We start from the raw sequence: 26,113 nt of genomic DNA, 5'->3' as shown, positions 1-26,113 counted from the left end.
TCAGACAAAGAATAACTGTGAAATGATGCAGCAGGGGAGCCTGCTCTGAAACAATGTCTGTTTGGGAGTGCAGGCTGGGGAGAACTTGCAGATGGAGTTGCTTTGGGGATGAGAAGTGAGATTTGTCTCTTTAATTGTTTCCTTTTTCTTCCAGGATTTCTGCCTATGGAGCAGCTGGAGGGAAGGGAGCCAAAAACCACAATAAGAGGTCCCATGGGGTCTTCATCTCAGCCACCTTCCAGCTGGAGAAGGATGAGCTGCTCTACATCTTAGTGGGGCAGCAGGGAGAGGATGCGTGCCCTGGGGTGAGGGCTGCACAAGCACCTGTGGGCAGAGACTTTGCAGATACAATTCAGTGAGATTCAGTGGGTGGCTTGGGGTTTGGTGATGAAAGATAGAAATCCCTGGATCCAGCAATGAAATCCAGTCAGGAGCTTGGGAAGAACCAATAAACCAAGTTAGAAAGAATCTCAAAACAAATATAAAGAACTCTGAAAAGAAAAACAATCCCAATATGCACAAACAAATGTGAAGCCCACAGGAACTTTGCTTTAAGGTCCTGGTATTTAAAATAAATTCCTCATCAGCTTTCTTCTGCTTATTTTAAGCAGGGAGCTAGTAGGCGATAGTTGCGTGCTACCTCTCTTATTATTCCACAGCCTAGGTTTCCTTCTGTCTGCCAGGATTTCAGATAATTTACTGTTATTTATGGAAGCATCCAGCAGCGTGGTGGCTGCACTGTTTTACTTTCTAAGCTTACAGACTAAGGTATGAATCCAAAGCCTATCAAAACCAGTGGGAATCTTGCCACTAACTACAATGACCCTTGGATTAGGCATTTGTAATGACGAAAAGCGCACTCATGACAAACCGAAACTGGTGACACAAATGCTTATATGTGTGTCCTCTAATGCTAGACCAAAAGATTTGAAAGTCTTTTTATCACTTAGGCTCAAAAGTTGCTTCTTTTCAGCATGAATTCTTTGGTATCGCCTCTTTCCAGAGGTGTAATCTGTCAGCCCATGACCAGGAACAAAGCTGTTTTCTCTTTTCCGCACAGATAGACTGCTGAGTTTTGGGACACATACGCTATTCTTGCAGGCATTCAAAGTTACTGTTTACCTTGCCTGGACGATATGATGCCTTACCCAGATACTGCAACAGATCCTAAAACGAGTCTTTCTTTACTTTCGATAGTACGAGAATTATATCTATCTAAAACATACATTTTTATATGTTCAGTTCCCCCTCCAGTGTACTCTCTAGGCCTAGGTCATAATCTGCAAAGTTGTCCATTACCCTCTTGCATTTCATGACTTGTTCTCCAAATTGCAAAGTATAACCCAGCACTAACTAGCTGTCTTTGGCAGATGCCATTGAAAAAAGCTTCCCTTCATTTTTCCCACTTCCAAAGCTTAGCTTTCTTTGGCTTCAGAACTCCTGCTGAATCTGTATGTTGGGTTACTAACGTTTGTTTTCCTTTCTCTGAAGAAGTTCTGTAGCTCCAAACCTTTATTCTCTCTCCTTAGATTTACCCCAGTTGCTTTTCCCTGGTCCTCATCTACCTTGTCATCTTTTGTCCTCTTCTTTGAATGAGAGGGCACAAGCAGTAAAACTGGCATCACGCTTCTGGCCTAGATACATTACATGACCCACGCAAGTAGGGATTTCACTTGCACTGAGACAACATAGCATTCAGACTTCATCACCTGAGTGAAGCTGGGCAGATTTACAAAGTCATTGAAACTCATGGAACTCAGTGTCACAAAAAAATAAAGTAAAATCTAAGATGACCAAACAATCATTACTTTTTCAACTGTTTCACTTTTCTCTAGTATTTAGCAGGAGTAGGAAGCTGAGACTCCAGATTTCTGTTCCAGGGTGTGTCAGTAGTTCGCTCTTAACTATTTGCAGGTCATTTCTGTCTGCTGTATGTGTTTATGACATTAAGAAATACCTAACAAGTACAGCACTAAGGAAGTTCTGAGAATTAATACATAATTCAACACATTTAAATGTTCTTGCGTATAAAAAGTTCTAAATATGCAAAATATGAGTTATGTGATATCAATTATGAGTTATTGCTGTATTGCTTTGTTTTTTTCTGTGAGCATTTGTATTTTTACTTGCATGTGTAATGTGAGTTTGCAAATCACAGATAATGGATCCTTCCCTCAGCTGTTGGTCCTTGTAGAAGAGTTCACTTTCCACAAAAATCATATGTATACTGATTTATGTATGCCTGATTATACATCTCAAACAATACAATATTATTATAATGAGATATGCAGACAACTCTCAAGAACTGGACTTTGCTGATATCTGAGTGTGTCTCTTGTCTCCTTTCAGGGCAATTCTGAAACCCAAAAGATCTGCTTAGGGGAGTCATCGCTCATTGAAGAAGATTACAAAAAAAAAAGGACCTGAAGGACTGGGCTGGAGGAGGTGGGGGTGGAGGAGGAGCAACCTACATCTTTAGAGTAAGTATTTCCTCTTTGCATCCTGCCTGAGAAGTGTCCAGCAGAGCAACTAGCTTTCATTGTCAATCATGGCATATAATAATCAGTTCTTGAAAAAAGATGATGAAAAAGGAGTCTCCCTCTCCTCTCTTTCTCTCACTCTCCCTCCTTATCCATTTCTCTTTGATTTTTTTGAATTTAAATTCTTTATCTCTTTTCATATCCTTGATTATACTTGTCGCTGTCACTAAGCTAGCTGAACTGGTTCCTCAGTTCTCAACAGCTCAGGTCTGGGAATCACACCAGGATCCTACTTTAATACTGGCAGCAGTCCTACCAAAAAAGGAGAACCCTGGCATTCAGTTAAACAGTTAGGTTTTGTACACAGAAGCACTGTTCAAAACATTTTTTGAATGCAGTTAGGAAACAAGCAATAGCGTTGCCCTGGCCTCAGGCCACTCTTCTTTGGCATGCTTTCACACTTTTTTATGAGTTTATGTGCGTTGACATATCCAAGGGATGTGAAGTTTTTCTGATGTTTGATGGGGGGTTTTCCAGCAGAAGGATGGGATTTTCGAACCTTTGCTCATCGCAGCAGGAGGAGGAGGAAAAGCCTACCTGAAGGCTCAGGAGAGCTCCCTGGATGACATACCCCTGGAGCAATTTGAGAACAGCACTGCAATACCTGGAGTCAGTGGGAGGACTGGAGCAGCAGGTGAGACACTAAAACCACACAAGATCTGAATCAGATGGCTGAATACACATTTTGTTCTGTAGGCATGAAGTGAGGAGCTTCTTTTTGATCTTTTGGAATTTTTCTGTGGCGGTAGTTGTTGGAAATATGGTGGTAGTCTATAAAGGATTGTCGTGGTTTTAGGCTGATCCAGCAACTAAAACTCACACAGTCTCTCCTTCTCCAGTAAAGTAGAGAGGAGAAAAAAAAATAAAAAATAAAGAGACTGAGGGTTGAGACAAGAACAGAGGGAGCACCCACCAACCATGGTCCCGGGCAAAACAGACTGGGCTTTCTTAAAGCAAAACAGTTTATTAATGGTTACTTAGAAGGACAAAGGGAAACAAAACCGGTTACTTGAAAGAACAGAAAGAAACAAAACCAGATCTTAAAACCGACACCTTCCCCCTCCCTTTCCTTTTCTTCCCGGCTCTACCTCCTCCCCCCAGCAGCACAGGGGGCAGGGACTGGGGGAGTGCAGGTCAGTTCATTCCATGCTGTTACTGCTGCTTCTTTCTTAAAGGAGAAGGAGTCCTTACACCCTTTTCCCCTGCTCCAGTGGATCCCCTACCCACGAGGAAAAATCCACAAACTTCTCCAGCGTGAGTCCAGCCCACTGGAGACAATCCTTCCCCACAGATTGCTCCGGTGTGGGCTTTACCACAGTCTCGGGTACTTAGGGAGCTGTAGCCACTCGCTCCGGCGTGGGTCGTCACGCAGACTCCAGATGCCTCTCTGCCTTGTCATGCATCCCAACATGACCATCCTCAGGCTCAGGCATCTTCTCTCCATGGGCTGCGAGTGGATCTCTACTCCACCGAGGCCGTCCTGGTTGCAGGGGGGCCACCTGCCATCTCACCACCAGCTGCAGGGGAAACTCGGCTCCGGCACACCTCCTCCCGCTCCATCCTCACTGACCTGGTGTCGATGCAGCTGTTTCTCTCAGATCTCAGTCCTCTCCAGGTGAACTCAGCCCAGTGGGCACCCCGGGAGTGGGGTGCCCCTGAGTTCCCCAGCTGGCTCCGCCGCCGTCATTCTCTGTGGGCAGCGCCAGCCTGACGCAGGCAGCTGCCCGGCCGGGAGCCAGGGAGCGGGGGCGGCAGTGCCCTCCTCCCTTCTCTCCTCACTCCTGGGCAAAGCACCTTTTCTGGTTCCTTCATCCCGACTTAAATAGGGCAATTCGCAGAGGCGCCCTATTGGCTCAACCCCGAGGGGGATGGGAGTCTGATCTGGTGGCCAGAACTAAGCCTAACCCGGTTCCAAAACCGGGGAGGTCACAGAGAGCAAAACCCCTCTCCTGCCACCAGAACCCCCACCCCCTCCATATCAAACCATGACAAAGATGTCTTCTTATACAGTGTGTCACCAGACAAAAGAGAATGCATAGGACAGGTGATGAGTGCTCCGGTAGAGGCTATTCCGTAGGAGGACTCCTCTCTTCTGTGAAATGACTCAGTGAAAATGATGTTTAGGGGAATGGAGCCCACTCCTGCACACTGTAACAATGGCCTTTGAAAAGAAGACTTTTTCCCTGTTACTCCTCTGAAACTCTAACAAGAAGAATGATGGTATGGGAATTATACCAAAAATGGAAGCTTATTTATAATCTTGTAACAGCTGTGCCTAGAATCGTAGAACCCAATCCTAAGAGAGAAAAAAATTCAATGGTTCTCCATCTCCTGCTGTAATAGCCTTATAGAGGGGCCACTAGAGGGAGATGAGGAAATCCGGTTTATTTTTTATTTCCTTGGGGGAACTCAGCATTTCACATGGCTTAAAGACCTACCAGTTATCCAGAAGGGGAGTAGTGGGCTCCTTATTTCCCTAATGCCACTAGAAAGTAGTGCTAAGGTGCTGGTTATGCAGCATGTACCACAGGTTGTGCATTAGATTTTTAGATTTCCACTTTGTTGTTATCTGTGTGTTGTGGTTTAGCCCAGCTGATAGCTAAGCTACCAGTGCTGCTTGCTCACCCCTCCCCCCAAGTGGGGTGGAGAGGAGAAAATCGTAACAGAAGGCCTGAGGGTTGAGATAAGAACAGGGAGGGATCACCCACTGACCATGGTCCCAGGCAAAAGAGACTGAGCCTGGGCACAAATCGATTTAATTCGTCAGCAGCTACTTCAGAGAGGATAATGAAAAACAAAATCAGATCTTAAAAACATCTTCTTCCTACCCCTTTCTTCTTCCTGGCTCTACATCCTACCCCCAGCTGCTCAGGGGGACAGAGAATGGGGGTTGCAGGTCAGTTCATCACATGATATTTCTGCTGCTTCTTCCCCCTCAGGGGAAGAACTCCTCACACTCTTCCCCTCCAACATGGGGTCCCTTCTTACAGGAGAAAATCCCCCACGAACTTGTCCAACATGAGTCCTTCCCATGGAATCCAGTCCTTACCCATCAGATTCTTCCAGCATTGGCTTTTCCCAACAAAGTCATGGCTTAGGGCACAGCCACCCACCTCAGTATGGGGTCCCTTCCCACAGACTGCAGATGCATCGCTGCTCCACTGCCAATCTCCAGCAGCATGGGGTCCTTTCCCACAGGAGACAGTCCTCTATGAACTCCTTTGGGCACAGGCATCTTTGCTCCAGTGTGGGGTCCTCCTCGGGCTGTGGGTAGATCTCTGCTCCTCTGTGTCTCTCATGGGCGGCAGGGGGGCTGCCTATCGTCCCACCACAGGCTGCAGGGGAATCTCAGCTCTAGCACACCTCCTCCTGCTCCGTCTTCACTGACCTCGGTGTCTGTGTAGCCGTTTCTCTCAGGTCTCAGTCCTCTCTCTGCTGCAGCTGCCCTGGGCCTGACCAGCCTGACGAACCTCAGCAGTCCCAGCAGGATGAACTCCGCCCAGTGGGCACCCTGGGAGCAGAGTGCTTCAGAGCTCTCCAAGCTGTGCCACCGTGGCCATCACCAGTCAAGTGGCAGCAGCCCAACATGGGCAGCCACCCACACGGGAGGCTGGAGAGGGGGCCAGCCCCCTTCCTCCTCCCTCTTTTCACTGCAGGTCCCACATGGCACAGGTTTCTTTGTCACCTTCTTAAATATGTCATTCACAAAAGGGCTGATTTGCTTAGCCCTGGTCAGAGGTGGGTCCAACCCAGCCAGAGATGGGTCTGACTGGTTTTGGAGCCAGGGCAGCTTCTCACATCTCCTTACAGAGAGAGCAGCCCCTCTCCTGCTACCAAAACCCCACCACATAAACCCAGCACATGTTGGCAACAAGGAGCTTGTCTGTGTATTCTCTTAACCTTAACAAAAGAGTTAACTTCAATCCAGGCACTTAAGAAATTAATAAGGGTCAATCTCTGTCTCTCTACAGTAGATCTCTTACTTTCCTCTGCTTGTGCTTCCCTCACCTGTTCTCGTTTTGTTCTCTCACTCTCTGACTGAAGGTGGAGGTGGTGGCTGGCAAGGTGATAGTCTGCTTCCTCAGGCTGGGAAGTCCCTTCTGGAAGGTGGAGAAGGGGGTCAAGCTTGTTCTCAAGCACTAGCCAAGCTCCAGTGGGCCACCTCTGGTGGTTTTGGCGGGGGAGGAGGAGCTTGTACTTCTGGAGGAGGAGGCGGAGGCTACAGAGGTAAGTCTGCTGGAGTCATGCTGTCTAATTTTGCAACCTTCAGAGCACCTGCAGTTACGGGCTAGAGCTGTTAGTACAGAGGTGCACTGCTGCAACAGGTGATTCACAGATACTTCAAGCTGAAGAGTATGAAACTCACCTTACTCTCTGTTATCTCTCTTTAATTGGGGCAATCAAGGTTATAGATATGTTCTACATGATTTAATATTTGGAAGGTGTGCTGGATCACCCCTTCATTCGTTCCCACGTTGCCTAGGGAAAATGTTCCATTTCTTTTTTCTGTTTAAAGCAAATATATTTTTACCTTGCTGAACTGAGAAACCTACATTGGAATAAGTCACATCACTAACCTTGGTACTGGCTGGGTCAAGTGAGCATGTATTCACTAAGGACATTGTACATACAAGTATCCCTGGAAGGCTGCAGAGTGACTCCAGGTGATAAGAGCCAGGAATGGATGCAACACTTCAGAGGCATCACATTTTTTGCAACATGCAGGACTGCTCGGCTAGCCATACTCTTCTTTCCCCAGGGGGGCATGCCTCCGATAATGATGATATCACAGCCAGTGGGCAGGATGGCATCTCTTTTGTGAACCCCATTGGAGAGATCTTCTTGCATCCCCTGGCAGGTACAATATACTTCTTATTGCTCTTAGTTCTTTTCTTCCTCCTTTTTCCTTCTTCCTCTCTATTTCCTCTTTCCTGGTCCCTCTCCTCCTGTCTTTGCTTTTTATGCATTTCATTCAGGCATGTTTCACTCTGCAGAGCAGATACTTAGCTGTGGACCTTTCTTTAAATATTTCTGTAGTGCTCTGGGATCTTTTTCCTCTCAATCTCTAAGCCAGGAGAGAGACCAGTCATCAGGTTCAACTGCACATACTCAGTCCCAGACGTTTCCAGGTCAATTAACTTCAAGACCTCTCTGTTTGCTTGAGGGACCCAATACCTTCTTGGACCCAATACTTTCTTTCCTTCTGGTCCCCATCAGATTTCTGACATGTCCACACTGTGTTGGACTATTTGCTGTCCTGCAGAGGCAAAAAGTCATAGGTGCCTGCTGGGTTTTGTGGTTTTTTTACCTTACTGGAACAAAATGGGAAAAACTGCTGTTGTTTCTGATTCCTTGTTCAGCCATGGAAAGTCATGGTGAGGTGGAGGTTCAGATCTATCTTAACTGCAGCCACTGCCACTCAGACAACTGTAAGCGGGATCCTGACACAAACCTGCCAGTCTGCCAATGTGAGATGGGGGCTGTGCTAGCCAACGACAATGTCACCTGCACTGGTAAGATGGGAAGTCTTATCCTCATTGGATAACGTCGATATTCTTTGTATTGTCTCTCCTCCTGACTTTTTTCATGGTCAATTCCCCAAGTTACAGCTTGTGGCTCCAGTGAACACAATGTTGTGAGAAATGTCAGTCAAATGTAGGACTGAAAATTCCTGATGTCCTTTCCTTACACGCTGAGCTGCATCTCTGTCACCATCTCCAACATTCAGGTTTGGATTAGGTAGAAGGTAAAATATCTGTAAAGAGACACAGTGTAAATGTCCTGAATGGGCACAGTGTACCAGATATTTAAGTGTAAATACCTCTCTGGTATGTTATACCACCTGCTGCTGAGTTATTTCAGCCACAAATTACTTCCTTTCACAGCAGTTTCCCACTGCGCCTGTTCAGCTGACGCCTGGTATTCACTGTTATTTCTTGACACAGTCTCTTGGGACTCCAAAGCATCAAGGCTGTAGACAGTTTTAACTTGTGAGCAGTGATGTTACCTATTCATAAAAAAATGAAGAATGGAAAAGAAATCTGTGTTTTATCAGTTAGTTTTTTATCTTCACAAAGTTTTTAAAATTATATTGTTGTTGGCTTTGTTGTTTGGTTTGTTTTTTTTTTTTCAACCTCCAGGGCTGTAGAGGGATTTGCTGTAATTTTTATAAGATGGTCTGGCCATGATCTCTGTGTTGTTTTCTGAAATAGGAGCAACCTTCAGAGGGATACTTTACAGCAGGTCTGGTTTTTTTTCTGATTTATACACCTCTGTTTTTCTTTTTCCAGTGCCCCAGGGTCCTATCCCAGAGGGACACCTGCCTCTTCCACTCCTCCTAGCTGTGGTGGCTGTGATTGTGGTGCTTGGAATCATCCTCACTTGTGGCAGCCTATCTATCAGTAAGAAATACTTACTCCTTACCCTTTGACTTGGCTTTTCCCAGTTAAATTAGACAAAAGGATATGACCCAATTGCATGCTACTACTTTTAATGCTTGGAGCCAGAGTGTTGTGGTCTCTCAAGTGGATCAGAGGGACCAGGATAAAGAAGTGATAGAAAACATCACCACACACCATAGCTAGGCACGAGCGTAGTCCCAAAGGATAAGGACTGTTCTGTCCTGGTATTTGCTACGGAGAAAAGAGCTTGGAAAGCCCTCTTAGCAGGCTTTTCTTCAGCAACCACTGTTACATAGGCTGAAGTCACAGTCTGCAATCAAACATGTAATTCATTCAGGGAGATGGTATGTATGCTTTTTGGGACTCGATGCCAGCAAGGTGTCTTGTGGAGCAGCCTTTCCTCAGCCGATGTACACAGAAGCAGAGGAAACCTAAGTTGCCCCCAGGTGATTAGGACTCTGCAGTAATAACATGGTTTGCATATCCAGTATTAAAACCCTATTAAAAGCATGGAGAAGATCCTGATACTGCGGAGCTAAAGATACTTCTTGAGCATTTAGAATTATGGAGTTGGTTTCTTTCTGTTCTGTGTGGCCAGCATTGTCTTTTCTCTCTGGGCGTTGATCTTGTTTCTGTATTTTCATTTGTTTCCCCACCCCCAGTTTATCACCTTAAGAAGCAGCAGCTGGAAGGAGCCAGAGCACGACTGCAGAGCCCAGAATATAAACTGAGCAAAATCCGCACGTCAGCCATTATGACAGATTACAACCCCAACTACTGCTTCGCAGGGAAGGCCGCTGCTCTGAGCGAGCTGAAGGAGATCCCACGGAAGAACATCTCTCTGCTTAGGTAAGGCTTGTGGCAGGGGTTGCACTCTGGCACGGGAGGGGAAAGGCAGCCTGAAGCGAGGGCAGAGGTGGGGCTCGCATGCTTGTTTTACTCATCATCAAGTATCCAGGACAAGAAAACGAGGGCCACATGTCTGACTAACTGGAAAGCACCTAGTTCAAGCCAGACAAAATATGACAGATGTGACGCTTATTATGTTCTCTAAGATATTTTGATTCCATAAAGTTCTTAAGCATAAGTGTAAGCTCATGAGTCTCCTGTTCCATGTTCCCACACAGAGCATAGGGTATTTCACCTCTGTGGTTTTTGTACTATGTGCTGGTTTACACTTGCCACCTGGCAGTAACTTCCTTCCAAATCTATAGCAGTATTTCTATTTCAGCATTTCCTGTTACAAGGAAATACATGCTAGGTTGCTCTTTGGCTCTATACCATCCAGATGATATTGAACAAAGTTATGTAAACTTCAGAAGGAAAAACTTAATCATTCTTATGTGCTGTCTTACACATCTCCTGAAGACATTAGCTTGCGGCCACCTTATTCTGTCGTTTTCCAGTTCTTTCTTGCCTTACTTGGTGAAAGGGACCTAAGATTGAGCAGGCTGCTTTATTTGTTCAGAACAATTAAGGATCCAACCTTCATGCTTTAGTGACAGTGACAGAAACTACTGCAAAGTTATTTTCAGAAGCTTTGAGATGAAAAAACACACTGTTATTGATTCCATCTCTTACAGAAGATTCTACTCCTATTCTGGATGAAGAGCTCAGCCAATGCTGGATCCAGAGGCATAGTAACATCTGTTTTCTCTTTTTTACCTTCCAGGGCACTAGGACATGGTGCATTTGGTGAGGTTTATGAGGGAACCGTGGTAGGCATTGCAGGGGATCCCAACCCTCTTCAAGTGGCTATCAAGGTCAGTACCGACAAATTTCTTATACAACAATAATTACCCAGAAGAGCCATATTATCTTATTTCTATTCCAGTTGGAGATTCACGTTCATCACATGCATAATGGTATATGCATGTCTATGATGCAGGTTTCCACATATTGCTGCATCCAGGAATTATAAACTTTGATTTTTAAGCTGTATGGCACTAGCAGCGGGTTGAAGTAAAGCATTTGTCTTTGCTGCATGCCTAGTGACTGTAATTTGTGATCTAACTAGGAGAAGAATCTAAAAAAGAGAATCTCTTTTGTGGGTTCCACTCCCATTGCTCAGGAGAGATAGAACCAGTGCCCTTAGACAGAAGGTTGTGTGAATTAGCCACCTAGAGACTGCATAATACTATCAGTTAAAAAAAAATAACAAGTTCTCTATCACACAAATAAATATAGCTCCCTTGAAATCAACACAGAACCATCAATTCACTCCAGCAGAGAATCTGTCACAACAGTTTTTCTGCCCTAATGATTTATAGATCTGAGTAGCCAAGAAAAAAAAGAAACTTAAGGGGAAAAAATAGCAACAAGGGGCATTGTAGACTAGAAGGAGATTTCTAAATCTTGTATAAAGAAAAAAAAGCCCTGGCAAATATTAGTATGACACATTTATGTGACAGCAAACAGTAAACGTTTATAGTAATGTGTATATATTATTACTTCACCATTTCAGTGATTTTGAGTGCTTTCTCCTAAGTTTTTCACATGACATTACCTTATTTCAAAAATTGTATTGTTTCTCAGTTACACTTCCTTTATGCAGAGAGTAGTGTTTGTCTACTATATCTGAAACTTTCAGGTAGTCTTTTAGTATTGCACAGTGTTAAATATGATGCTATGAATATATATTATGATATCATGCTGATTTCCATGTCATTAATAGCCAGAGATAACAGACTGGTTTTCGGTGAAATTACTGCTGTTGCCTCAAGATTTGTCAGTTACTCAGCCCTGAAGTTAAGGATACTCATAGCCTGCTTTTGTTCTTTTATAAGCTTGTGACTCAGCAAACCAAATCTATGAGTTCAAGCCAAAATGTAGATTTCCTTAACAAAAATAAGTTATATTGTTATTTGTCCAGTCTTTCAAAACCTCTTTTTAAAGAAAAAAAAAAAAAAAGGATCATGTATTATGGCATTTTGTTATGAACTTCACTGTGCCACTGAATGAATATGTATGAAAACCCAGAACAGACACTAGCAAGCTGTTTTAACTGCTGAACCCAGTTTTACTGCCCAGACTGGAAGAAGCACCACAGCACAGTGGCAAACAGAAGCAAATTGGTGTGCTGTCCGGTTGTGATAACCCAATGAGGATGTCACCAGTTTGAAAGTCTCAGCAATGATGGCTACTTGTTAGGGCGCTGTCTGTCCACCTGCCCACTTGTTCACTCAGTTCCCTGTAACATCACCAAAAAGCTGCTGTTCTGCTGACTGAAAACTGTCAGAATACCCATGGGGCCCAAGCTGTGACCGTGCTTGCCTTGCTTCATGATGGAGCGTAGCAGTCCTGAGCTGACTTTGCAGAAGAAGTAGGTGCAGACTGAGAATAAATTAAGAAATAGATTTGCAACATACTCCACGTATTGTTTGTGGGTATTGCGCCAATTTAATAGATCATCCGCACTGTCCTGTGTGAAGTAATGACTTATCTGAGATAGCAAAATGCAACCCTGTCTTCTGTAGCCCACACTACTGACGACAAGAACTGTTTCCATGCCAGCCTCACCACACTGAGCAGCAAGCGTCCCACCTCTCTGCATGCAGTTTGGCAGCAGGCACCATGCACAGCTGTGGCCAAACCATCCTGTGATGTTAAAACAGCGGGCACAGCAGCAGGCACTGCTTCTACTGCTGCCTGCGCTCTCAGTTCATGTTTATCAGGGGCAAATGCTGCCCAAATCTGCTGGCAGGAGACAAAGCTGTAAGGCCATGTGACCCAATTTTTTAAATCATTTGGCTGTATGTGTCATACAACATGGAAGCATATGCTGCAATGTGGATATATAGAAAAGGGAGAATAAATTAACATCTGTCATTTTAAAGTGTTTACTAGGTCTGTAATTCCCCACCTAGTGTCTGTCTTGAGGTGTACCTGAAGCTATTTTGCTCCAGAACACTGCATATAGTTAAATGCACACAAAAAATCTCCAAGTAGGTCACCAGTTTCCTGTTCTAACTTTAACTACCAAATGGGTCACATGCAGTCCAATAAACTGGACACTGAAAATAGGAACTCCTCCTCATAGATTCCTGGATTCATTCACGTTACGTGCTTGTTCTGTTCTTTTTTTTTCTTTTTCCTTTGGTGGTCACCTAAATGTTCTCAGTTCTTTGGCAGGATGGTCCTCACTGTCTTTATCTCTCAACAGACCCTGCCAGAAGTCTGCTCTGAGCAGGATGAAATGGATTTCCTGATGGAAGCATTGATTATCAGGTAGAGTTTAAGGTTTTTATGCTGATAGTGGGCAGAGGCAAAAAGAGTAATGCAGGTAATAAGAATCATTAATCCACTTGATTGCGTTCAGAAAAGAAATCCAGCCTTATTTTTCACCAGATGGCATTTTAGTAGCATATGAGTTACTGGTTTCAGCTACTTGATCATCTCAAACAAGGTAACGGAGATGCACATCTGTTGTGGTTTAATGCCAGTAGGCAACTTAGCCCATGCAGCAGTGGAATGGGGAAGAGAATTAGAAGGGCAAGAAAACTCATGGATTGCGATAAAAACAGCATAGCAGGTACAGCAGAAGCTGCGCACTCAAGCAAAGCAAAGTAAAGAATTCATTCACTATTTCGCATGGGCAGGCAGGCGTTCAGCCATCTCCAGGAAAGCAGGGCTTCATCATGCGTAACGGTGACTTGGGAAGACAAATGCCAAACTCTGAATGACCTCCCTCCTTCTTCTTCTCCAGCTTTTATTGCTGAGCACAAGTCATATGGTATGGGATATCCCTTTGGTCAGTTGGGGTCAGCTGTCTCAACTGTGTCCCCTCTCAACGTCTTGTGCACCCCCAGCCTACTCGCTGGTGGGGTGGTGTGAAAAGCCGTAACGTTGTATAAGCACTGCTCAGCAATAGCTAAAATATCAATGTGTTATTAACACTGTTTTGATCACAAATCCAAAACATAGCACCATATGAGCTACTGTGAAGAAAATTAACTCTATCCTACCCAAAACCAGTAAAATATCTCAACAAAAATTTCTGCTCATCGTGTTCAGAGGAGTAAAAAGACACATTTTTGTACAAACATGTTCTGCATTTGAAATGTTTTCCTTTTCAAAGAATTCCATTACCCTTTCACTAAGTATAAATCATGTCTCAAAAATAAATTTTCAATGATGAAATGGAAAGCAATAGGAAAGGTAAAGATTAGAGCCACCTATGCAGTGATGCAGAAGTTCAGCCTCTGCAAGACTAGCACCAAGGTGGTACAACACAAGCTGTGTGCCAGGGATGTATGCTTTCAGGATTGGATGCTAGCGCTTAAACTATATTACCTCTTGCAAATAAGAGTTTTTGTAAGAGCAGGTTTTGCAGCTGAAGAAGCCACAAACGGGAAACGCTTTCTCCTTTCAGTCAGTAGCTAAGCATACATGCAGCCTTTTTGCTTTTCCTGTCTGTAGACTTGCTTGCCGTAAGTAAATGCTTTTTGCAGTCAAGATCCTGGGCTTTTACGCTTTCTTTGCACAAAAATAGCTGAGTGGGACACTCTGAAACCTCTGCAGGGATAAGATAGTGAATAGGGCTCTATGTGTGTAGCTTCAACAGATGGAACACAGCCCTTCTCCCAGTGTGGCCACTTCTCTTAGATACGTTCTGGCTTTTGGTATCTTTGCAAGCTTGACAGAACCTTTATAATGTCTACATAGCCTTCTGACAGTGAACTATGAGATCTATAAAACCTGCCTGGAAAAGATAACAGATAGCCATTCCTATTACCACCTGTACTTTAAGTATTCCAGTCTCGGAATTTACTTTATTAACCCAAATCCATAACCTTAAACCAACAGTATAGTCATAGACTTTAAAACAATAATACAGTCAGAGTTGATTGTCAGTGATCAGAATGTATGCATTTTTAATTTTTGCAACATGAAGTTCCTCCTCTCGTTATCTGGCCCAGCTCATACCTAGATGCTGTTTTTCTGGTATTAAAGAATGAATCTCATGACAAACTGCCACTTCCTAAAGTCTGCGAGAACTTCGGCAGCTGAGCAGGAGGTAACACTGACACAGATTTTTTTTTAAAGGCAATTTCAATCAATTACAGAGTGCTTTGATTCACTTAGTGGCACATGACTCTTTCTTCTTCCCCAACTTCCTTTTCGTTTTTAGTTCCTGTATTATCCAGGTAGTCACAATCCAAGGGAAGATACTGCTTTCTAATGACTTACTGAGCTTCTTGACAATCTCAGCTTTATTTTGTAAGAGGCAGAAAGTCATCACATAAGCAGCTGCCGCAGTAGGTATTAGCTGAGTCCCTCTTTAACAGACCAGATACTGAACTGAGTCCACCAAACTGGACAGTAGTATATTTAAAATTATCAATGCTGAATTAAAATCCTCAATAGTCAGGATTTTGTTCCACAAATGCAATAATATTTCCATGTTTGAAGTGCTTAACTTTCCTTTCTCTCTTACATCACCCCCATCTTTCAGTCAGTGTGTCCATTAAATTCTCTCTTCACAGACAGAAGGCTGTGCTTTACTTTCAGCTTTTCATACCTTCTGTTGAAAGCTTTTCATGGGCAAAGCCTGGCATTATCCTGATCTTGGGACTGTCATAACCAGAAGGGCATTTTGATATGACCAAAGTAGGAATTTATTTGGTAACTTGCACTGCATCAGGATTTGCTTCAATCCAGGTTGTCAAAGCTCAAGGCACAGTGAGTGTGATGGATACTGGGCAGGTACTAATGCTGTCTTTCTCTTCCATATTGCTGCAATCTTGGCTTTCAGTAAATTCAATCACCAAAATATTGTGCAGTGCATCGGTGTTAGCCTACAGACGCTGCCTCGCTTCATTCTGCTTGAGCTCATGGCTGGAGGAGATATGAAGAGCTTTCTTCGGCAGAATCGACCCAGGGTGGTGAGATAACATCTCTTCTAGGCTTGTGGTTGATTTTAATGTGACTGTTTTTATTATTTCTATGAATCAGATAAAGGCACTGAAGCCAAGCAAGGCTGTGTATGTGTCCCAGTTCCTACAAACTTCTGGATACTGCTTGACGTAAGCAGATGTCAGAAAGAAAAAATGAAAATGGTGCCAGAACTCCGGTCTATTAGTAACTGAGGAGGAAAGAGTAAAATCCTGTCCTGTCATTCCAGAGTTCTCTGTCGACTGGACTACAAATTAAGGGGCTTTCTTTCCTCAATGTCTGCCTTGTTTTCTGTGCTCTGTGATGGTGTGTGAGGAGCTGAAGTTATAACTGATATGCAGTAATGAGAATTTGTAGCACTAGGTCCTCAGCAGGCATGCATCAGCACCATATGGAGATGCACAAATTTATACCAGTTGAAGAACTGAGCCTGCATGTGGCACTGTGACAGGGATTTAAATCAATGCAAGTGAAATTATCAAGTCAAATATTTTTGTTAAAAAAAAACCCACCTCTATAAAAACCTGTCATGTGGGTTTTTGCAAATTATCTCTGATCTCTAATACTATATCGATGCCAACCAAGTACAGTGAATATTTGGAATTAATTAGTTTCAATGTTCTTACAATAAATAGCTGATTCCAGATATGTGTTCTTGGTTCTTAACAGTGCGATCCTGGGCGCTTCTGTTAAACAAGTGTATATCTCTGCTTGAGTGGAGACTTTAAAAAAAAAAAAACAAAAAAGAAGAGGAGTCAGGACTGATTCTGCATTATTTGTTGTTATATTGTGATGCCTGTGCTGGCTGCCTACAGAGGCAGGAGGAGGCTGACCGATGCCTCATGTACTCCTACACCACAAGATGCAGTTGCACAGCTTCTCCTCCACACACACATACACTCCAAATAGTTATGACAATACAGTTTTATGTGTATGTACTAGTATGCTGGTGTTAACATGTTGTTTAAAGATCGAGCTTAATCTCTTCCTCATACAGGAGTAAGTATACTAATTAAATGCACTTACAGTGGTATAACAGCACCCAGATGGAGGAGTTTGTATATCTTAATTTTTGGCATTTATAGTGAAAGCAGTACAATTTCTGTGAAGAGATAAAGTCTGTGGGCAGCAGAGAATAATAAATACTCTTATTTGAATAATATGTATAGTTGTAATGTAAAGAACAGTTATCTTTTTTTTAAATATCATGTGAAAACAAACCTGCTGCTGTGTTAGCTGGTATGCTAGCAGACAGCAAATACAATAGTTGAAGTCCCCTTAGTCCTCAAAAAAATGTCCCTGTACACCTTTTCTGAAAACAGAACTAGCCCCATCATTATTTAATGACAAGTTTCCCTTACTGCAGAGAAAATGCATGTCCTTCACAGTCTTCTGACAGAGGGATCCCAAAGCAGAGATAAGGTCTGGAAGTCTGTGGTTATATTTCTCCTCCTTGCTCTTTGTTTCCTCTCCAGAAATGCCTACTTTATAACTACAGTAATTCTCCCTGGCAGATGTCCAAGAGCTTTGTACAATAATTTGCCTGGCCCGTAAAAATAGTGCTCAATAGCTGTAGTATATGTTATGTGGTTTGAGCATGAGAAATTACAGTGATAACAGCATCCATAAATAAATAAATAAAAGCATTAAGAAGAACAATTTATTTAATATCTCTTGGACTTTTGACCAGCAGTGTAGTAATTTCTCCCCACCCTTCCTGAGAGCAATACAGAAGCTCCTGGAGAAACACCGAGGAAATTTCCCTACGGGGAAATAAATGACAGGATGAAAATAAGCAGGAGTCCTGGAGAAAGACTTCTTTATTGTTCTTATTTAGGGAAGTGCAGATGGTGAAGGGCTAGTACCAGTCCCAGAGTCCTGTGGTAAAGCATGCCTTTCTGGCATACTGGTCCTGAGGGTAATCTCTGTCCTTCCACAAGAACGGATAAGTTGATGAATGCTGACTGCTGGTGCAGAGATGTGCACTCGTGCATCCTTGCTCTCTCTCTGAGTTCATGTGCTAATTTCTGTTGATAATTTATTAACTCACTGTTTAAAAGTGGGTGGGGGTTTTTCTCTCCCATCTCGCCTTTTAAACCTGCTTCTCTTTTGATTTCACAAAGTCTGACTCCAGTAAGGAATAGTTCTCTCCCACCCCCTTTACTAGGCTATTCAGGCCAGGCCAGTAATCTCTCACCAGCTTGCACTCATGCACTGTGCTCAGAAGTGAAATCTTCTGAAAGTTTTTTGGCTTAAACAAGAGTTTACTCATTTTCTAAATCTTTATTTTGCTCTGCTTATGTTCTTCCCCAACCCTCTATATATGTCTTTCCCTTTCCCTTCTTCTGCCCCTCTCTGATTATTCTTCTATTCCCCTATTCTTCTATTCTTCTATTCCACTATTCTTCCCTTACCATTTTCTGTGTGTCTTTTTTCCAGAATCAACCATCCACGCTAACAATGCAAGACCTGCTGAACATAGCTAGGGATATTGCCTGCGGCTGTAAATATCTGGAAGAGAATCATTTCATCCACAGGTGAGGAGAAATGGTCCCTTCTGATGTTTCTCAAGGTGCTTGAAGTTCACACAGTTTCTGTTTCTGATGGATTAGACAGAACTAATCTTCAGAGGAGAGGCAGAGATGTCCTCTACCAATACAGGCCTGTGCTCAGATGTCCAGGGTGATCTCACTGGTTTTTGGTAGAAGTTAGGCTCTGCACTGCTCCTTGAACTGCTGGGCAGAAAGGAATCTTCTGTTTGCAGTGAATGTTTTCAAGTGTTAATTTTCAGGTACCTACAACGTGTAGACGCATTTGAGATTAGCCCTGAGGTCCACTAGATGGTAGTGTCACTCTGTGTTAGCTTGTAAGACAGTAAGGTACGATTTCTCTCTTTTCTGAGCTCCCTATCTTGACTTAATGTTTTCCCTATCTCATCAGCACAGGACAGCCCATAATATTTGAGTAGTTGACTAGAGAAGGGTAGAACAGGGATAATAGGAGAAAAAAAAACACAACTCTAAGGCTTCCTTCCCAGCTCAGTGGCTGAACTGCGGTGTGGTCTTGGGGAGCCTGTGTTTGTTCGTACCTGTTTTCCTCTTTTGCAGAGCAGGAGTGTGTTGATATGGCAGGCTTCAAATAAGAATAAAATATAATAGAAGAGGTAAAGGTTATTATAGGTAGCCTTTTAAAATTCCCAGCTGGATATTGGACGCCTCTGCTTCTGACTAAGAGCTGTTCCAGCTCATAGTGTTCCCAGGCATAGGACGAAACTGAATTCCTTCCTGAGTATGAACTCCACGCTGAGTTCAGCCCTTGTGTGCGAAGGGAAGGAGGGGCCCGCACAGAGGGTCACGCAGGCTCTAACTAAACCAACGCGCAGCCTGCGGTTATGCAAGCGGCAACTGATGCACCCACATGCACACACACGGGTACGTACGCGTGGCATTGCACAGGGCAAAGAGGCAGAGCTAGGCGAGAGTGGGGAGAGACTGGAGAAACTGAGGGAAACAAGTGGCAAGTTGCAATCAGAGCAAAAAGCCACAAGACTGAGATATGGGATATGTTATGGCTTTATGATTAGAGCATCTGAGACGGTTTTCAGTCTCCTTTATACCGGAACAATAAATAAGTTCCTTTGAAAAAGAGATTAGAATTTTCTGTCATTAAAAAAAAGCAGTAAGAGTGTGCAGCAAGTTTTGATTCTTGGATCTCTTAGTAAGTATATGAGAGGATCATTATTCTAATTGGAAACTTCAGAGTTAATCACTACAGCATTATTTTTTAAAAATCCTTACTGTAATAGTAATACCCTTCATCAGCCTCCACCCACCCTGATCTATTTATGATAAGGGCCAATTTTTGCTTGTGCTGCAAGAAGTCCAATTGAAATGCAACAGAAATTTTCTCCACAAGTGTTTTATAAAACTAATTTTCATTTCTCCTGTCAGCTAGATATTCCCTGGTTTTCTTATCGTATGCCACTGAGCCAAGCAGTCATCACATAAAGCTTCTAAAATTTATGTCAACAAATGGACAGGCCAGCTGTTATTGCTCAAGTCCAATCTCCATTTCAGGAGAGAAATGGAAGAAACTAGTGCTTGACTCTTTTAACAGCAGCATATTACCTTTAAAAAAACTCTCTGAATCAGTTTTTGCACTGTTAGATATCTAATATAAGCAACTGGGAATGGACTTGTTTTCTTTTAGTCAACAACTCAGAAAATCAGTATAGAAGGAATTTAGTTCAGGTTCTGTATTAGTATTTGTTAATGATGGCAGTATTACTGGGCAGAGTTAATAGGGAAGGGAAGAAAGTTATCATTATAGATAACAAGTGTCCTAGGGGAAAAAGGTAGGGTAGTGGGGTTGTGGACATGTCGCTAAAGGCAGATCTTGTCATCTAGGAGTCACAGCTGATGATAGAAGAGAAAGCCGAGCTTGATTTCCAAATCCTCAGGAACTTTTTAAGGCTGGCAGTGGGAAGAAACATATGAGTTGTTCAAAGAGCTCATATTTCTTGGCAGTCAACAGGACCCCCATAGTGCTATGATTTTTAATGAGTTCCTTTTCCGAACACATTATTTAAAATGAATACAAATCCTTCAGTCTTGGCCATGCAGTCGTCATCGCCATTTGTCACAAGCTAAACCTGCACCCAGCAAATGGCTGCTCCCATATGTAGCTTTGCTTGATTCCACAGGAGATATCCAGAAGCAACAAAGCAACAGTTTAATGTGTCTGGTCCTACATTGACTTTTCAAGCAGTCGACTAAGACTACCCAATAGCATCACATCTGTTACCAATGGAGACATTGCTGAAATGCCACTCTTAAAAAAAAAAATAATAGAGCAAGAAAGAAACCTGTCATAATGCTGTTGAAGCAAAAGAGGTTGGATCTGTACCTGGTCTGACACTGACCCTGTTTTCTGCCTTAGTGAAAGGAGGTGGGAGTGGGGATTGCTTGGAAAACGCTGGATAGAAAATAAAATGTAATGCAGTTTAAGAATTGTGGTTAATAGAATTGATAATGTAGCTGGCATTATTTCTCATTTTCAGTCAGGCTCTTCTCATTTGTGTAAAGAAGAATCAGCTAAGACTTGCAGGACTGGGTCTAATATTCTTTATTTCTTTAGCTACTTAAGAGTTAGAATTAGAATTAATAATTATTTTTTTTTTAAAGAGATATAGCTGCAAGGAATTGCCTTTTGACCTGTACTGGAGCAGGACGAATAGCCAAGATTGGTGACTTTGGGATGGCCAGGGATATTTACAGGTAAGTGAAAGACCGTTACAGTCCTGTGAATAACTCAGTAGTATCATTTTGACCAGTTTGAACTGTCTCATGGAATCTGAAGCAGTGAAACCATCCATTATGTGTCTGAATTTGATTACCAGTTAAGTAACTGGAGTTAACAGACAAATTAACACATCTATGCCTGCTAGCCAATACACTTCAACTGTTTATTCCACACTGGGCCCAGGGAACATTGCAAACACACATGGACAGTGAATAGGCAAATTTATTAGCTAGTTGATCATAAATAATCTTGAATTTAAAAAAAAAAACAAACCAAAACAAAAAAACCCACCATAATTCTCAGTTTATGATGTTAAGAAGACTTGCTGCATCAGCACCCTGTGCAAAGCATCAGCAAATTTGATGTCTTCAGCTACACACCTACAACATCCTCAGTTTCCATCCCAGTTGCAAAGAGGATATAAAATACTGCTTGAATGCATTATTTGTGTTGATGATTTCTCCTTTTTCTCACTTGGCCCCCATTGCCACATGCAATCCCCAGCTGCTGTTGCTGTGGTGACAAGACCTTTTATGTATCTGAGCCTTTTCTGACTGTGTGACGTTCTTCATGCATGTTATCCTTTCCAGAGCAAGTTACTACCGCAAGGGAGGAAGAGCCATGCTTCCTGTCAAGTGGATGCCACCAGAAGCTTTTCTAGAGGGCATTTTCACCTCCAAGACTGATAGCTGGTAACATGTCTTTTAATCACTTCTGCTACTCAGTGGTAAGGGTCAAGAAATGTACTGCTCATGAAAAAAAATATAGTTCTCCTTAGCAGGAACCTTAAAAATGACAGAATTTACCAGAAAAATATTAGAAGTCTTCCCTCTGCATTCAGTAGAAGCATGGCTAAAGCATTTTGAATAAGAATTAAAAAAATCTAATGTAAATGGAGGTCATAAAAATTCACTATAAATAAATGTAGAGTATCATATAAAAGCAATAAAGAAGTGAAAAGAGAAAGCAGTTTCGATTCTGAAGAAGTCACAGTTAGAAATCCATCAGACACTTCCCTCAACCCTCAGCATCTGCCGCTCAGTTTCGGTCAGTGACAAGGCCTGCTTATATACCTTGTAAATGACTCTCTCTGCGCCACCCAGGATTACTCTTTCATACTTTTTTTTTCTGTTGTATATAAAATAACAGTAGACTTAATCAGAAGTGCTTTCTGGATGCTGAGGAAACTGTATTTATATATTGATTCCTCATGTAACTTCATCTTCCTTTAAAATAAGCACCCTCTCAACAGTAGCATATTCATGCACAGGTGCTGAGGAATGGAAGCTTTCCAGTTGCTTAACAACGCCTCTCTCCTTGTACAGTAGATTCTTCAATATACTGTACTGAGACATTCCCTTAAATGCCACACTGACCCAGTTTCCTGAAGTTGTCAGTGATGCCGGAAGACAAGGGATTGCTTATCAGCGCCTAGCTGTGAGCAGCCGGTACTAAATATTTTCAAGGAAAGTGCTACAGTTCCTGTGATAGACTACTATAAGTAACATGTGTGTACTGGAAATTCCTTCCACCTTTGCAGCAAATAGTGATCCTTAAAATTTTCACCCTGCCAAAGTCCTGGCAAAACCATCTTTACTCCCCAGTGTCTAAGTCACACGTTATTTTCAGTGGCACTGCCTAGCTGACCCATGGATGTAGAAAAAGGAAAACAACCGTACCATGACAAAAAATAAATGCTGCTGCCTTTCGGTTTCACTGGATGTCTCTCACTTGATTTTATTTCTGAGCATCCTCTTCCCAAACACTGATTCAAACATCTCAAGCCTTCCCAAGTAAGGTTGGATTCTCCGTGCCAGATCTAACAGTTCTTTTCAGTTAGACCATACCATAGCAAAGAGGAGTCTGGCATTTCCTGCTCCAGAAATAACAAATGCAGCAGAAGGAACAATTTCAGAGTTACTCAAATATTTTGAAACCTCTGCAAAGCTAGTTTTGGAGCTTGAGCAAAGGTTTTGATTGATCGGGTTTTTTCTACCAAAGTTGACTCATAATCATGCTAATTGCACGTTACTGTGGTTGGCCTACAGCTTTGAAAGGTTGTTGCTGTGGTGTTACCTACACAGCTTCGTGCCAGGTTTGCAGAACACAAATGAAACCTAATTGGTATTGTTGGCTGGTTTCTGACACAGGTCCTTTGGTGTGCTACTTTGGGAGATTTTTTCTCTAGGCTACATGCCCTACCCTTGCAAAACCAATCAGGAAGTGCTGGAATTTGTCACCAGTGGAGGAAGAATGGATCCACCAAAAAACTGTCCAGGGCCAGTGTAAGTATTTCCTCACTCGTGCAAGCCAAGGGATGGTGGATATCAAACAGGTTAGACAAAGGCAACCAGACACTTTTAGTCAGGGAATGGCGATTGTCCCCAGTGTTAGGAGGGTGTCACTGAATGTCTCTTGAGCCGCTGCCTCTTGTACACAGCTTAGAGCACTGTAGGATTTGCTTTAAGTAATGGTCTCCTAATGGCTCAGGATCCAAGGATGCAGAAATGACGTCTCTCCTCTTTCAGGCCATGTACTGAGTGCAGTACACTCATGGACCTCTGGACTCATGATTGCTTCATACTAAAACACATTTTACACAATTATCTTTCCTGATCAATGCTTTTTTTTCTTTTTTAAATTATTTTAAGGTACCGGATCATGACACAGTGCTGGCAGCACAGCCCAGAGTATCGGCCAAACTTTTCCACCATCCTGGAAAGAATCAAGTATTGTACACAGGTATTTGTGCATGCCTTTAGTATCCAGGTGGATGATAATCCACGGAATGCCAACTATCCAAAAGCACAAACTTTAATGTCCAAAACAAGTGAAAAGTCCTGGCAGACTGATATAATTACTTTCCCAATTGTAGTAGTGCTGTTAGCTCAAATGCTCTTTTCATTTGGGTTTTCCAGTATCCATCCTCCCTCTCCCATCTTCAGCCCAACAAAAATGAGGTTATATTGTTCCTGTGCAAGTGAATAGTTTCAGCTCTCAGCTTGTTCAGTAGCAAAATGTCCTTCATTTTATGATGGAAATGTGTTTAGATCAAAGTCCATATTCTGACCTTGCCTGATGTTGCTGAAAAGCCACAGCTGAATAGGTATGGAGTGGGGAGGGTGGGGAATGAGACAGCAAGGTGAGTTCATCATCTGGTAGCATTATACAGCTACAGGCCTGGATTCAGCCTCTCGAGGGAGAAATTCTATACTGGTGACCCCCAGCTTAGCCACTCATTTCAATAAAGCATGGCCTCTGCTCAGAGGAAGTCCATAAACGAGAGAGCATTTTTGCAAATCCTAACAGCATGCGATATCCAGATGGCTCATAGCACCTTGTACGATGTGCAGGACTAATGCCCAAACCTGATGTCAGCCTCTGCCAAAAGCTTTTTCGGTCTTGTACTTCTGTTAAAACGCAGGTGCGACAGTCACCCTAGAGATGCTCGGAGTGTGACAGATTCTTGTCTCTCTTTTCAGGACCCTGATGTGATCAACACTGAGCTGCCCATGGAGTGTGGCCCAGCACCAGAGGATGAAGGGAGTATGGTCACGCGCCCAAACATTTCCAGTGGGATAGTGCCCCTGTTGGTAAGCCCTTCTCTCACACCTCAGATGACGCCTAAAACGCTGGCCTCCCACCATGCTGCACATAAACTTGTTCAATGTCCACAAGAGCTACTGGTGGAGAACCTGAGCAACCGGACTGCTCGAGGGCCCAGCCTGCCATGCCTTAGCAATTTCAACAGTGAGTCTTGGTTCCAGCAGACCTCAAACCAGAAGTCGGAGCACAGCAATCCACCAACCCACAGACTTAAAAACAAAACAAAAAATCTTTGGAACCCAACCTATGGATCATGGGTGCTAGAGAACATCTGTCACTTCAGCCCCAGCTCTAAGCTCAAAGCAACTCCAGAGCGGGAAGATTCGGGCTTTGATGGGAATTGCAGTTCTTCTCCTAGCTCTCGGGCATCTCCAGCATCTCCAAGTCGAAGCAACTGCCCTCACCTGGATATCGGTGGAATTGAACTGGTGAAACTCCAGACTTTCCCCTGCGGCAATGTAAATTATGCTTATGATGACCTGTGCTGTAGCACTGACCACCAGCCATCAGCTTTGGCAGAGGTCAGAGCAGCTGTGCTAAGGACCTCCAGTCTGCATAGAGATGAAAAGCCTTTTTATAAAACAGAGAAAACATCAAGAGAGAGGGACTCTGGTCTGTCTTTGTCAGATGACCTGAGTGTTACTCCGGTGTAACAGAAGCAGTTCTTCCACGGATCAGGGAATGTGTCTGGAAGGACTGCTTCCTATTTCACTTACTTCCTCCATTGAAGTTCCTTCAGATGGGTGGTGTTTCAACATCAGCAGAGTTCTGCTTCCTCCTTCTACTTGCTGTGTCCCCAGATCATTAAAGACAGTTGCGTTTCTATCTCCGTCCATCAAATGTGTCCCACTGAACCAGCTTAGCAGTGGAGAGCAATGGCATTGCTGCTGATTCAGAACACACTGCTTAATGAAAGGACCCCTCCTCAATCTGCTCAGGTGAAAAGAAACAGACTTACCATCCAAGCGCAGCATTTGGATGGAAATAATGACCAACACAGACTGCGCTGCTTTCTGACCGAAGAAACCAAAAATGCATGCTGTGCCAGCAGCAACAAATTTGCAAAGGCAGCTATATTCCTGAGAGCTTTTTACAGTACTGATACTAATGATGCTCATGCACTGTAAGGGAAGTAAATAAAGAGCAGCCACACTTACATGTTTTTTTAGCAGACCCTGTGGAAAAACATGAAAACAAAGCTACTGCTCAAATTGGAAGCAGCAGGAAGGATGGAAAAAAATCCAGGCTCCTCTGAGCATGTGCCATGAAAACAAATTTAGTATTGAAAACAAATTTAGTATTGAAAACAAAAATAGTTGGTGGAGCAGAGAGTATCCCTTTGAACACTAGAAGGAAACATGCTGCTTGCCT

The 26,113-nt window shown here is 43.1% G+C and overlaps 1 protein-coding gene across 1 annotated transcript in view; it reads left to right on the top strand.

Moving 5' to 3' along the window:
- LTK (leukocyte receptor tyrosine kinase) overlaps positions 1 to 25,395 on the top strand; it is a 104,240-nt gene extending 78,845 nt beyond the window's left edge. The window contains 18 exon segments of the mRNA XM_086614181.1: positions 155 to 305; positions 2,350 to 2,416; positions 2,419 to 2,480; positions 3,018 to 3,174; positions 6,585 to 6,767; positions 7,300 to 7,398; positions 7,901 to 8,053; positions 8,831 to 8,941; positions 9,604 to 9,790; positions 10,614 to 10,704; positions 13,104 to 13,168; positions 15,696 to 15,825; positions 18,275 to 18,372; positions 21,019 to 21,111; positions 21,727 to 21,828; positions 23,287 to 23,421; positions 23,788 to 23,878; positions 24,619 to 25,395. Coding sequence (XP_086470307.1) covers positions 155 to 305; positions 2,350 to 2,416; positions 2,419 to 2,480; positions 3,018 to 3,174; positions 6,585 to 6,767; positions 7,300 to 7,398; positions 7,901 to 8,053; positions 8,831 to 8,941; positions 9,604 to 9,790; positions 10,614 to 10,704; positions 13,104 to 13,168; positions 15,696 to 15,825; positions 18,275 to 18,372; positions 21,019 to 21,111; positions 21,727 to 21,828; positions 23,287 to 23,421; positions 23,788 to 23,878; positions 24,619 to 25,395 — 2,752 coding nt within the window.
- Positions 25,396 to 26,113: the final 718 nt, after the last annotated feature.

Source organism: Tauraco erythrolophus, chromosome 6, assembly GCF_009769465.1.
Source record: "Tauraco erythrolophus isolate bTauEry1 chromosome 6, bTauEry1.pri, whole genome shotgun sequence".
In the NCBI taxonomy this organism is placed as follows: domain Eukaryota; kingdom Metazoa; phylum Chordata; class Aves; order Musophagiformes; family Musophagidae; genus Tauraco; species Tauraco erythrolophus.
Note: the sequence above shows the minus strand (reverse complement) of the source record. Positions and strands in the feature narration are given on the sequence as shown.